Source organism: Polyodon spathula, chromosome 18 (genome assembly GCF_017654505.1).
Source record: "Polyodon spathula isolate WHYD16114869_AA chromosome 18, ASM1765450v1, whole genome shotgun sequence".
NCBI classification, from domain to species: domain Eukaryota; kingdom Metazoa; phylum Chordata; class Actinopteri; order Acipenseriformes; family Polyodontidae; genus Polyodon; species Polyodon spathula.
In genome coordinates, this window is record NC_054551.1 from 15,320,246 (window position 1) to 15,334,112 (window position 13,867).

The window sequence follows — 13,867 nt, forward strand, 5'->3', positions numbered from 1 at the left end:
TTAAAACAGTTTTTTTCTAAATATATTTATTCCTCTATGCATTTAAGCATTTATTTATTTCTACCTAATAAATTATTCCTTTATTTAATTTTTAATTAAACAAGGAACTGCAATTTATCAGAGATCAGAGATTTAGACAAGGAAGCTACATGATTCTCTTGTGTACAATTCCATTCTATGGTATCCAAACAGGAAACTAGATATTTTCAAAACAGGAAATAGAGCATTTCTAGAATCGAGCAGAACCTTCAAGTTTTCAGCAAAAGCTGGTCAGGCATGTTTGTAAGCTTACAAAATTAACGCATTTCAACAACTGCCCTGTGACACAGTGGGCTATGGCCGTGTGCTCTTCAAGGACCTCATGCATTCAAAATTCTAAAAGGTATTGACAGTGTCGACCCAAGGGACTTTTTCAGCCTGAAAAAAGAAACAAGGACCAGCGGTCACAAATGGAGTTTAGAAAAAGGGGCATTCAGAACAGAAAATAGGAGACACTTTTTTACACAGAGAATTGTGAGGGTCTGGAATCAACTCCCCAGTAATGTTGTTGAAGCTGACACCCTGGGATCCTTCAAGAAGCTGCTTGATGAGATTTTGGGATCAATAAGCTACTAACAACCAAACGAGCAAGATGGGCCGAATGGCCTCCTCTCGTTTGTAAACTTTCTTATGTTCTTATGTTGCAAGTTCAAACCATGGTATTTTTTTTTTGTGTGATATGTGGTGGTTTAAAACATAAAAACATTGTTTAATATACACTGAACAAAAATATAAACGCAACATGCAACAATTTCAAAGATTTTACTGAGTTACAGTTCATATAAGGAAATCAGTCAATTAAAATAAATTGATTAGGCCCAAATCTATGGATTTCACATGACTGGGAATACAGATATGCATCTGTTGGTCACAGGTACCTTAAAAAAAGGTAGGGGTCGTAGATCAGAAAACCAGTCAGTATCTGGTGTGACCACCATTTGCCTCATGCAGCGCGACACATCTACTTCGCACAGAGTTGATCAGGCTGTTGATTGTGGTCTGTGGAATGTTGTCCCACTCCTCTTCAATGGGTGTGCGAAGTTGCTGGATATTGGCTGGAACTGGAACACGCTGTCGTACACGTCGATCCAGAGCATCCCAAACATGCTCAATAGGTGACATGTCTAGTGAGTATGCAGTCCATGGAAGAACTGGGACATTTTCAGCTTCCAGGAATTGTGTACAGATCCTTGCGACATGGGGCCGTGCATTATCATGCAGAAACATGAGGTGATGGCGGCGGATGAATGTCACGACAATGGGCCTCAGGATCTCGTCATGGTATCTCTGTGCATTCAAATTGCCACCGATAAAATGCAATTGTGTTTGTTGTCCGTAGCTTATGTCTGCCCATAACATAACCCCACCGCCATTATGGGACACAACGTTGACATCAGTAAACCGCTCACCCACACGACGCCATACACGCTATCTGCCATCTGTCCGGTACAGTTGAAACTGGGATTCATCCGTGAAGAGCACACTTCTCCAGTGTGCCAGTGGCCATCGAAGATGAGCATTTGCCCACTGAAGTCGGTTATGACGCTGAACTGCAGTCAGGTCAAGACCCTGGTGAGGATGACGAGCATGCAGATGAGCTTCCCTGAGATGGTGTCTGACAGTTTGTGCAGAAATCTTCAGTTGTGCAAACTCACAGTTTCATCAGCTGTCTGGGTGCTGGTCTCAGACGATACCGCAGGTGAAGAAGCCGGATGTGGAGGTCCTGGGCTGGCGGTTACACATGTTCTGCGGTTGTGAGGCCATTTGGACGTACTGTCAAATTCTCTAAAACGACGTTGGAAGCGGCTTATGGTAGAGAAATTAACATTCAATTCTCTGGCAACAGCTCTGGTGGACATTCCTGCAGTAAGCATGCCAATTGCACGCTCCCTCAAAACTTGAGACATCTGTGGCATTGTGTTGTGTGATAAAACTGCACATTTTAGAGTGGCCTTTTATTGTCCCCAGTACAAAATGCACCTGTGCAATGATCATGCTGTTTAATCAGCTTCTTGATATGCCACACCTGTCAGGTGGATGGATTATCTTGGCAAAGGAGAAATGCTCACTAACAGGGATGTAAACAAATTTGTGCACAAAATTTGAGAGAAATAAGCTTTTTGTGCATATGGAAAATTTCTGGGATCTTATTTCAGCTCATGAAACATGGAACCAACACTTTATATGTTGCGTTTATATTTTTGTTCAGTGTAAATGGTCTGGATATCAAACTGCTTGCGATCCCTGGTGTATTTTGACGTTGACAAACATGTGGAATCACATTATTGGTAGATGTCCAGTTATTTTTCACCTTTTACTTTTTCACCTTCACCATACCATTGGAATATACAGTGGCTCTCAAAAGTATTCATCCCCCCTTGGACTTTTCCACATTTTATTGTGTTACAACATGGAATCAAAATGGATTTAATTAGGATTTAATGGATTTTTTGCCACTGATCAACACAAAAAAAGTCCATAAAGTCAAAATATTTATTTTTCAAATATTTATTTAATTTTTTACAATTTTTTGAGGTTGCATGTTATGTAATCTCTGTATATCAACACATTTCTGTAAATAAACTGATAATTTGAACAATGTTTTGGTTGTGTTTGTGCTTTATATGACGTTCCTGAATAAAACAATGCCTTGGAAATGTTCTTATATCCTACCCCTGATTGGTGCTTTTGAAGAACCTTTTTGCGAATTTTCTTTGAATGTTCCTTTGTCTTCATGATGTAGTTTTTGTTTGGAAATGTACTAACCAACTGTGGGACCTTCCAGAGACAGGTGTATTTAACCTGAAATCATGTGAAACACCTTAATTGCATACAGGTGGACTCCATTCAACTAATTATGTGACTTATTTAGATGTGTCATAGCAAAGGGGGTGAATACATATGCAATCAATTATTTTCTGTTTTATATTTGTAATTAATTTAGAACAATTAATTGTTAGATTTTGTTTTTCACTTTTTGTGTTGATCAGTGGCAAAAACTCCTAATTAAATCCATTTTGATTCCATGTTGTAACACAATACAATGTGGAAAAGTCCAAGGGGGGGGTGAATACTTTTGAGAGCCACTGTATGTTAGACTGGTGTAAAACATTGAGAATAAGGCTCTAAATATTTCTAGACATTCCACATAATCATATAGTCAGGAACAAATATATCTTCAGGAAAGATGTCAAACTTTTTAATGTTTAAATCTATTAGTGCTTTCCACAGGCTTATGCAACTTCTATACTCAGCATTTTGTAAAGCATGTTTAATAAATAAAGATTTGCTTTGGAAATAAAGTGGTATGTTTTTTTGGTGATGGGTTTCAAGAGTGAACCTTTCTTGTTTTTCTTCATGTACAATAAAGATATTTATGCAACACTTGAATTTTTAGACATTCCAAGGTGCTACTCAAAAAGCCTTAATTAAAAAGAGTTATGTAAAGAATATTTTTTTCAAAAAGTTCACTCCCTATACAAAGTTTGGTGCAGTTTAATGCCGCAGTTACATGCTAAGAGGGACGCACAGTGCAAAATCGAGCATGGCCAATGGTGGCTTCTCAAAGACTACTAGAGGAATTGACAGTGTATCATGAAGTGTAAAAGATGAAGGCTCAGTTGAGTGGTTTGCTCTCTTTATGCATCTCGGCAATGGAGTCACACCTGGAACAATACAGAAATGGAACAAAGAGGCTCTGGTTAGTAAAGCACATGGGTGAGAAGAGTACAATGGAAACAGTTTAGTTTTTGTTTGCTAACTTTGTTTTATATTCTCAAACTATCAAGAAGCAACTCAAAATAAAAATAAAATTAGTGATACCTGCACCTATGCTACAGGTACACTGTTTTGAATTGCTGCTGCCTGCACCTATGCTACAGGTACACTGTTTTATCCTAGGAGGTAAAACAGTTTTTACTCTGCTGCAAACATTATTAAAATTGCACCCAGTAACTTTCAAGCTGTGATGGGATTATAACAGATGAGACCAGTCAGAAGTGTCCAATATATATATATAGCCCTCAATAACACATCCCTGTATAAAGCTGTACAATAGCAGTGGCCACAACAGGCTAGATGAAAGTATGCCTCGTTTCCACTGCGGAACGGGGCTGGTGCTGGCCGGCCCTGACTGACTCAGGCCAACTGTGTTTCTTCCTAACGTGGCCAAATTAGGAAGTTCTTGTCCTGCATCATCAGGTCACTGGGGGACTGTGGGAAGGTATTGTGCTGCATTTTAAATAAACCTGTAGTGGTAGAAATACAGGGGAAAAAACTGCCTGAGCCGTGAATGCCGCAATTGAAAAAAGTTTTGTCGTTATTTTTATTTTTGTGCTATACACTATTGTAAACAGCATTCTCAAAACCCAATTTTCCAAGCCAAAAAGAAGATAGATTGAAAGTGAATCAGTTATATGTAAATCTAGCACCACTAGCAAATAAAATATTTCAAAATGGGGCAACAGCAGCCAAAACAAACAGCTAGGTTTTGTCGTTGTCGCATTTCGCCTGGGCAAAAAAGTATTGTGATCTCGCCCTTAACCAGTAACAACTCCCAAGACACGTTTTATTCTAGAATCACTGTAGTGCTCTGAATGTTTACCGAAGCATGATTACTGTTAGCAGACACAGAGAGAACAGTAAAGCTTATATATACTTATCTATAGAAATTTCACATGTATGTTTTATCTACAAGAAAGAAAAACAGCTTATATAAGCTTCTGGTTTACTAAAGCTTTATAAATGCAATTTTTTTTTTAAATGATAATATGTGAAGCCCTACCTGTAGAGTACTGTTCCATCATGGCATTCTCCACACAGGTACTGTTCAAAAGACACTACAACTCATTCCTGGGCCAGCGCCCTAAAACACTGTCAATTTGTTCATAAAGCAAAAAACATTTTGGTTGTTCGCGCTCTGATTGCACCGTGTAACAATTTTTTAATTTTTTTTTTGGTTCCTGGGTAGTAAGTGTTATTTCCTAATTGCTTATGCCTCAAAAGTATAGAAAATGGCTATTATTCTCCAAAAACTTTGCTTTTGTGACCAAAACAGCGATAGTTTGAAATTTACCTATTTTCCAGAACATTCCTGATAGATTCAGTGCTGAGTAAACTTGGAGTAACTTCTAGAACTTTCTAGAACTTTCCAGTAATAGAAATAGTAGTATAAATACAGGGGCCTTAAGCCCACCAGTTCAGTTTAGTTCCAGCTGCCTAAGTGGATACATCTCTGCATTTTTCTGGGAGGTCATAGGAGACATAAAATGGTGGCATTCCTGATGGGTCTCCAAGGCGGTTTTACCAAGTTTCCTTGCTATCTTTGCCTTTGGGACAGCAGGGACACCAAGGAGCACTACCACAGGCGGGACTGGCGACAGCGGACCGAGTTCTCTGTGGGGAGGAACAACGTCAAGTGGAAGCCACTGGTGGACCCCCGGAAGGTGCTGATGCCACCACTGCACATCAAATTGGGCCTTGTGAAACAATTTGTCAGAGCTCTAGATAAGGAGTCGGCAGCCTTCAAGTACCTTCAAGACTTCTTCCCTAAGCTGTCTGAGGCAAAGGTCAAAGCCGGTGTCTTCGTCGGACCACAGATAAAGAAGATCCTGGAGTGCAATGAATTCCCCAAGAAGCTCACTAGTAAAGAGAAAGCGGCTTGGAACAGCTTTGTGGCAGTGGTTCCGGCTTCCTGGGCAATCACAAGGCCGAAAACTATGTGGAGCTGGTTGAGACTCTGGTGAAGAACTACGGCACAATGGGCTGTAGGATGTCCCTCAAAGTCCATATCCTTGATGCTCATCTTGATAAATTCAAGGAGAACATGGGAGCGTACTTGGAGGAGCAAGGCGAGCACTTCCACCAGGATATACTGGACTTTGAACGCCGCTACCAAGGACAGTATAACGAGAACATGATGGGAGACTACATTTGGGGGCTGATTCGTGAAAGTGATTTACAGTATAATCGTAAATCTCGAAAAACTACTCACTTCTAAATCTTTTGTAGTCATTTTTGTATAACTTTAGTATAAATACATGTTAATTTGGATTCATATGTTGTTTTTTTCTGACTTTATGTGAACGAAAAGACACAAATTCGCCCGTTTTCCCATTGGAAATAGGTAAATTTCTAAATATCACTGTCCTGATCACAAAAGCAAAGTTTGTGGGGAATAATAGCCATTTGCTATACTTTTGAGGCATAAGCAATTAGGAAATAACACTTACTACCCAGGAACAAAAATTGTGTTACATAGTTGTTGCTGTCTTAAATTTTTCTGCAGTCAACCGGCAGTTTGTTTATTTTGTCTGTCAGTACTGTTGTGTGTTTGTGTGTTCGTGTGAATCCGTTATCTGCAAGGACTTCTATTTTTGCATAGACATGAATATTCTGCACAGTGCCCATTAATTGTTTTTGTATTTCCGAGTCATCTCATACGGATAACAAAAATGTTGTCTCCTCATTTTCCCACATGCCATCAGAATTTTGTTTGATTGCAGCCACTGTAAAGGGTTAAATGCTTTTCTGTTCCCCTCTCTGCTTCCTATACAAGCACATGCCTCCCTGCTATGTGACTACAGAGTTCATTTGTCAGCAGTCTGGCCACATTAGGTACAATAAAGCAAAGTGGGCCAGAAAAACTGGCCACAGCCGGCCAGGGCTGTTGTTGCTGTGGCCATGGCCGGCAGTGGAAACGAGGCATAAGAAAGGAATTCTCCCAGTTCTATGAACCAACTCAGCACTGAGTGCAGCAGGAAATGTGAGAAGCAGGAGCGCTCTCAGGCTCTCCTCTGAACTCTACCCTCCGTGTTGGTGTGCTGTGCTCTGTCCTATCAAGACAATGCTGGAGTATCAGTGAGAATCAAGAGCGCTCTCAGGCTCTTCTCTGAACTCTACCCTCCTTTGTTGGTGTGCTGTCCTCTGTCCTAGTCTATAGTATATATCTTAGTTCTTTTAAGAGAATACTGCAAGTTTAATTACAGAACTTTAAAAATTCCTACATTTAATTTAGCAAAAAGACAAAAATATTTTGAAATGTAAGCAGTGGTGTGTTTAATACAACTTTTTGGGGTTTTAATTGATTGATAAAAAGAGTAAAACACAAATACTTGTGTAAAGTGAAGAAAATGTATATTTACCTCAGTCATTGTTGATGGAGTTGGGTGATGCATCACTTTGTTCCTTTGCTGAAATAATAAAAAAAACAATGAAACCAGGTACCAGGTATGAAGAGATCTTTTACGGAAAAACAGAGCCTTAAAGAACGTCTCACTTCAATAGCACATGTGGCATTAGAAAAAAATTCACTCCTAAAGCAGTGTAAACCAGTTAAAGACAGCTATTGAGAAAACAAATATTAATACTCAGAACCACAGAGAATGATTAGAAAAGACATTAAGAAGGTATAGGCAATTTCTACAAATCTGTTTTTATATGTAGCTTAAGTTAAATTTCTCACAAGAACGGTATTTAAAAGAACTGCATTCCCAACCACTGTAAAAATTCAAATTAGTCTTTTATTTAATTATTATTTAATTCACAGCTGTTTGTTGTTTTTCTCCAGTCTTAATCTTCAACAAATCAAAGTGTTTCATTTTAAAATTAAGTTACTTAAATCTATACAATTAAAACACATCTAAAAAACTCACTCTGCGCTGGTGTGTAGTCAGGTCTCTTGGCACCTAGGATTGAATTACAAAACTCAGGATTAAAATATTTACAAATTTGCTTCATATCATTGAGAAATGTATTATTATTATTATTATTATTATTATTATTATTATTATTATTATTATTATTTTATTATTATTATTATTAGTATTATTATTATTATTATTATTATTATTATTATTATTATTATTATTATTCCACACACTGCAAAAATCATGTTATTTGTGCACACATGCCAGAGCTGGACACAATCACTTTTCCAGCACCAGTACTGTTTTTTAGAACTATAGTACCTTGTTGAGATTCATTATTACAAGCACTCCCTAAAAATCACCCAAAAATTGTTGACCCATTTTTGGCAGCCAAGAGCATGAAAACCATAGCAGATGTTTTTCTGAAGATTCTATCAGTTACGTCTCTTTAATGCACATGTTTTTTCACGCATTAAGAATAAAAATAGTAGCCAAAAAAATGACTGAGGGCAACCAGGGTGACCCGTCCAGCCTTGAACAAGACTGCCCTGAAATTGTGGGTCCGTGTCCCTATCCAGGGCATCCCAAAATATCCTGGTTTCCCAGCACTGATTTTTGGATTCTTATTGTAAAAGCACTTCCAAAATATGAATGTCCTTTTTAACACCTGTAAGAATCCTGTTGGAATTATAAGCACACATTATTTACATGTTGTTTTCTGAGAGTACAGAATGTGTGTTGAACTCATGTTGGGTAACGTTTCCAGTGCTCTACAAAACTGGTGTGTCATTTGTAGTTAAAGAAACATACAGACTCCTTGGGCAGCTGTTTCAGGAGTTAGGGCTCTATCCCATCCTCAGTAGTGGCAGTAGTTTTTTTCAGAACCTAAACTTTAAGGCCAGCTGAAAGCTGAGCCTGGAGACGACTGGCAGACAGCTCTTCAGATTCCTACAAATCGAGGAATCAGCAGCCCAGTGCAAAGACTAGTACACGTACCCTACAGACAGTTACTGCACGAGAGACCAAGCGTGTTAAAAGACAAGATATGCTAGAAATGGGGGCTTGTTCATGTTAATCTTAGCACACACATTTCTATTTAATTTCTCCATCAAAACTTGTCAACTATTCTGTATATACAGTATACCATTCATAAGAGAATTAGAAATGTAGCATTAGCTCTCTCACCTGATGCTCTTTTCTTCCAGATAAGAACTCCTATGATTACTGCGATCAGAACCAGGGCAGCCAGCACACCACCAGCAACAAACCACATGTTCAGACCAGCCTCTGGAACTGCAAACACACAGACTATTTAGCAAAAGGAATCAGTAAAGATAATGACCAACATCTCTGCAGCAGGCATTATGCTCCATTTAAAGCACAATAACAGTGGTGCGTGCGTGGTGCATTTACAGTAAAACCCGTCTAATCCAGGCCCTCTACTTATCAGCATTCTGTAGAACTCGGCATGATTTTTGGGTCCCGACCAAATCCCTATTGAAATGAATAGTGAGATGCCCTCTACAATCTAGAACCAGTCTATTCTGGAATTTAGCATGATTTTAGGTCTCTTCTGCCTAAATCAATGTAGATCTAGCTGTGCAGGCACTGGGTCATGTAGCTATTCTGAATTGTGCAGTTGTTGAACAGGATGTAAACACAATGAACTCTTTCTTGAATGAAGTTCAGCTTTTTTGATAAGCACAAATTGTTTACCAAAACTAACACAAACATAACTTGAAAAATTCAAAGCTCAAGGCACATACTGTACTTTTAAAAGAAAACATGCCTACTTAAAAGCAAACCTGAATCCCAGCAACAAGTGACTGTTTCCCTGTACAAACGAGTGAATGTCTTTCTATGGGAAATAGTTAAAGTGTTCAAAATAGTTATATTTTGTTGACATTTTCTGTGCTTTGTCATGCTTGCCTGTGTTTCTACACTTAGCTAGTACACAGGTATACCACAATGGTTCCCAGCCTGTGGTCTGTGAGTAAACTCCAGATGGTTTGCAAACAACTCCCAAAATTCCTGTTACACAATTCTTGCAAAAAACCATTTCTACACAATATGTATTCAAAATGGATTCAATTAGGAGTTTTTCACATGATTTCAGGTTAAATACACCTGTCTCTGGGAGGCCCCACAGTTGGTTAGTACATTTCCTAACAAAAACTACGTCATGAAGATGAAGGAACATTCAAAGCAAATCCGGAATAAGGTCCTTCAAAAGCACCAAATCAGGGGCAGGATATAAGAACATTTCCAAGGCATTGAATATCCCCCGGAGCACAGTAAAGTCCATTATTAAGAAATGGAGAGAATATGGCACAAATGTGAATCTGCCTAGAACAGGCCATCCTCAAAAACTGAGTATCCGGGGAAGAAGGGCACTAGTCAGGGAGGCCACCAAGAGGCTTATGGCAACTGTAAAGGAGTTACAGTCCACCATGGCTGAGCTGGGATACACTGTGCATACGGCAACAATAGCCCGGGTGCTTCACAAAACTGGCCTTTATGGGACAGTGGCAAAAAGAAAGCCATTGCTGAAAAAAACTTGCATCAAATCTTGGCTAGAGTTTGCCAGAAGGCATGTGGGAGACACAGACCAAGTGAAAGAAGATTCTATGGTCTGATGAGACCAAAATATAACTTTTTGGCCTCAATGCTAAGCTCTATGTTGGGCGCAAGCGTAACGCCACACATCATCCTGAGAACACGATCCCTTCTGCGAAGCATGCTGGTAGCAGCATCATGCTATGGATAAGCTTCTCTGCGTCAGGGCCAAAATGGATGCAGCAAAGTACAGAGAAATCCTGAAGGAAAACCTGATGAAGTCTGCAAGAGACCTGGGACTTGAGAAGATTCATCTTGCAGCAGGACAATGACCCCAAACATACAGCCAAAGCCGCACTGGAGTGGCTTAAAAACAAAAAGGTCAATGTCCAGGAGTGGCCCAGTCAAAGCCTGGACCTCAATACAATTGAGAATATGTGGAAAGAGTTGAAGAGTGTTTTTTTTGTGTTGATCAGTGGCAAAAACTCCTAATTAAATCAATTTTGATTCCATGTTGTAACACAATAAAATGTGGAAAAGTCCAAGGGGGGGGGGGGGGGGGGGGGGGGGTGAATACTTACTCTCGGTGACATACATCAGACGTAAAAAGGGGAAATAGACAAAAGAAAATAATAGCTGTGTTTATATATATATATATATATATATATATATATATATATATATATAATTACAGCTCCCTTTGATGCAATACTAAGCATCACCTTCATTAACTGAAACAGCCTTCTAATGTGAAACAACTACCAACTAAAACAACTGTTACACATTATGAAGGTGCAGACTTTTTGTTTATTTGGCCAGCATTACTTAACACTAGAACAGCCATTTATAGTGTTTACAAGCATACCTAGAACCACCATGAGCGGTCAATTTGACTGGGGTATTAAAAATAACAAATATTATAATGAAATGACAAATAATTGAATTTAAGTCATAGTTTTATTCCGGAACGTCATATAAAGCACAAACACAACCGAAACTGATAATCTGAACAGAAATGTGTTGATATACAGATAACACGCAACCTCAAAAACTTGTAAAAAATTAAATAAATATTTGAAAAATAAATTGTGTACATACAGGTATATCATATACACACAAAACTGTACAACTGAAACAATGTAAGTATCAAATACATTTAAAATAAATGTGTTTTTGCCTACATAACAAAGCGCATATATGCAACCGAAGCTATGCGTTTATACTCAGACATACTATAATCCAAATTACATGAATAAATAAACACTTGAACAGAATGGGCTTCATTTAGAATGTCTAAGTGCTGGCACAAAAATCACACAGATCCTGCACTTTTCAACATATGCAGCACACTTATCACTGACTGTGTTTGTGCACTTGGCACAGCTATCAACAGCAACCCAGGCTTCTGGCACCAAATGCTCCACATGCATATACTAGTGCAATGACCGGGATCATCTTGTAGCTATCGGTGGACTTCTGCTTCAGTGCAACGTTGTATGTGGGGAAGCGTATGCATGTCAATCAGTAAGCGATAAACACTCAATGCGCTCTCAATGTTGTGTTTTGCATATGGCACGGGCCCTGGAAATTACCACAAAATATTATGTTCACCCCTTCTACCTGCAGCTTCAACACCAGGATTTATAGTGTTCCAAACAGTGCCATCATTACCAGCCTCTTGAATGCCAGGTGGTGCTGGAGAAGCGGCTGCCTGAGGTGAAGTTGCTGGTGGAACAGGTGCAGGGGCTGATGCAGGTGAAGTGACTGGTATCCTTGCAGGGGCTGCCACAGGACTGCTTCTCCCACAGGAACATCTGCACCCTCTGTGTCACTGCTGCTGGAAGATTAATCTTAGCAAACCCAGTCTGCTTCAGAGCCAGATTCATAATTCTCTGTCTCTGCTGCATCAGAATTGTTTGGTAAAATTTGCAGGAATTACAAACACTGCTTTGCTGTCCTGCATCTTCCGCAATCCATTTTCAATGTGTATTGGGATAACAATTAATTTCTTAGAAAAACAAGTGACTTATATAGTAACCAGAGTGCAGACAAACAGCCTGGCGCCATGAGCTGTCAAGGCTGATTGATGAGATATCAGGAGGCTCATTGAAACAATAGAAAAGTCAGAAGACCGCTCACTTGAGGAATGCAGACTGACATGACCAAACTTCAACACATGATCGACTGATAAATACAAATAATACCGCAAGATTTAATTCTTATAATATGTTTTATACGTATCGGTCAATTTGACCGCGCCTGGTCGGAATAGGTATGACAGTATTTTATCTCTTTTATCAGGGTAATTAGTACATATATTTAAGAAGTCAGGAAAGCTCAGCTCTGTATCTTAACACTGCCGAGATTTCGGACTACATACAACCGCCGTACCCACAAAATGTGCGGCTCCATTTTAAAACAGCTTCGATATGAAAATGAAAAACAGATACAACTTAATATTTTTATTTATGAACATTTTCAGAGCAGAAAAACCATATTTACATTGAACCTTTTTCTTATTTTTTCAAAAAGCACATATACATAAACATGAAAAACTATAATAAAAAACCAACTTCTGCAATAAACTTGTGTAAACAGGTGTAGAAAGTTGTACGCACATATAAAATTATAAAACATAAATAACTAGTGATAAAAATAGCATAAAACAAAAATATAACAACTTATGCAACATGAAAGCGCTTTAAGTTAAACAGAGTTCAAAAGGCTCTGTCTGTCTGTTCATAGTTATATTACAGCTTTCTAAGTACAGATGATCCTCGACTTACGACTGTTTGATTTATGACTCTTTTGCATTATTGCCGTGCTTCGACTTTACGATATCGATACGGCACAGCGAGACACGAGCCATGTGTCATGTGCACATGCTCAGTGTCTGAACTGCAGTAGCTGCTGTGGTCACCCTGACTCAGTCTAGCGTTTTTTTTTTTTATGCATGTAACTTAAGAGTAATGGACTCAAAATGAAACCTAAGCTATGAATTCTGTCACATGATGAGAGGCTTAACTTCAGAAGATCGTAGTTCCAGCTATAGGAGTACCGCATACACATAATGAATACGTCATTGGAAAGCCCCTAGTCTGTACTTTTAAACAGGCAAGTAGGCGTCTCAGTAATATGCTCGTAACCACCGGGCTGAGATGCAAATATTTATTTAAATCTTTACAGAGTACAATATAACGGGTCATTTTTGTAAAACTATCTTATCTGGCCAAAGAGTCAGGAACGTAACCCCAATTTATAACATTGTGCCTATGGGAAAATGTGCTTCGACTTGTGACGCTTTGACTTACATTGCGACTTTCAGGAACCAACTGTATCATAAGTGAGAGGACTGCCTGTACAACTGATGCAGAAAACACGCTTTTCAACTGTACCAGTGCATTGCCACAGACTGCCTTTTCACAACGGGCACAAACATCAAAAGTTATTTTTTTATTGCACTTAGCAACCTGGCATTGTGTTTTACTCCATGTGCCAGTGGGCGCAACACTGGCTGAAGGTTGAGGGGCATTTGCCAGCCGGCTTTCGTGTCTCTTATCAAAATGTTTCTGCCATAGCTCCAGGGCTAGCTGTAAAATGAAATCCCTCCGAGTGATTGTGTTGCC

At 39.0% G+C, this 13,867-nt stretch overlaps 1 protein-coding gene across 2 annotated transcripts in view; it reads right to left on the reverse strand.

Moving 5' to 3' along the window:
* Positions 1 to 3,079: 3,079 nt before the first annotated feature.
* LOC121294141 (major histocompatibility complex class I-related gene protein-like) overlaps positions 3,080 to 13,867 on the reverse strand; it is a 63,598-nt gene continuing 52,810 nt past the window's right edge. For both annotated transcript variants that reach the window (XM_041217732.1, XM_041217730.1), the window contains 4 exons: positions 8,871 to 8,978; positions 7,692 to 7,724; positions 7,182 to 7,229; positions 3,080 to 3,704 (listed from right to left, as the gene is read on the reverse strand). In XM_041217732.1, coding sequence (XP_041073666.1) covers positions 7,183 to 7,229; positions 7,692 to 7,724; positions 8,871 to 8,978 — 188 coding nt within the window. In that variant the 3' untranslated portion in view covers positions 3,080 to 3,704; position 7,182. The remainder of the gene's footprint in view (positions 3,705 to 7,181; positions 7,230 to 7,691; positions 7,725 to 8,870; positions 8,979 to 13,867) is intronic.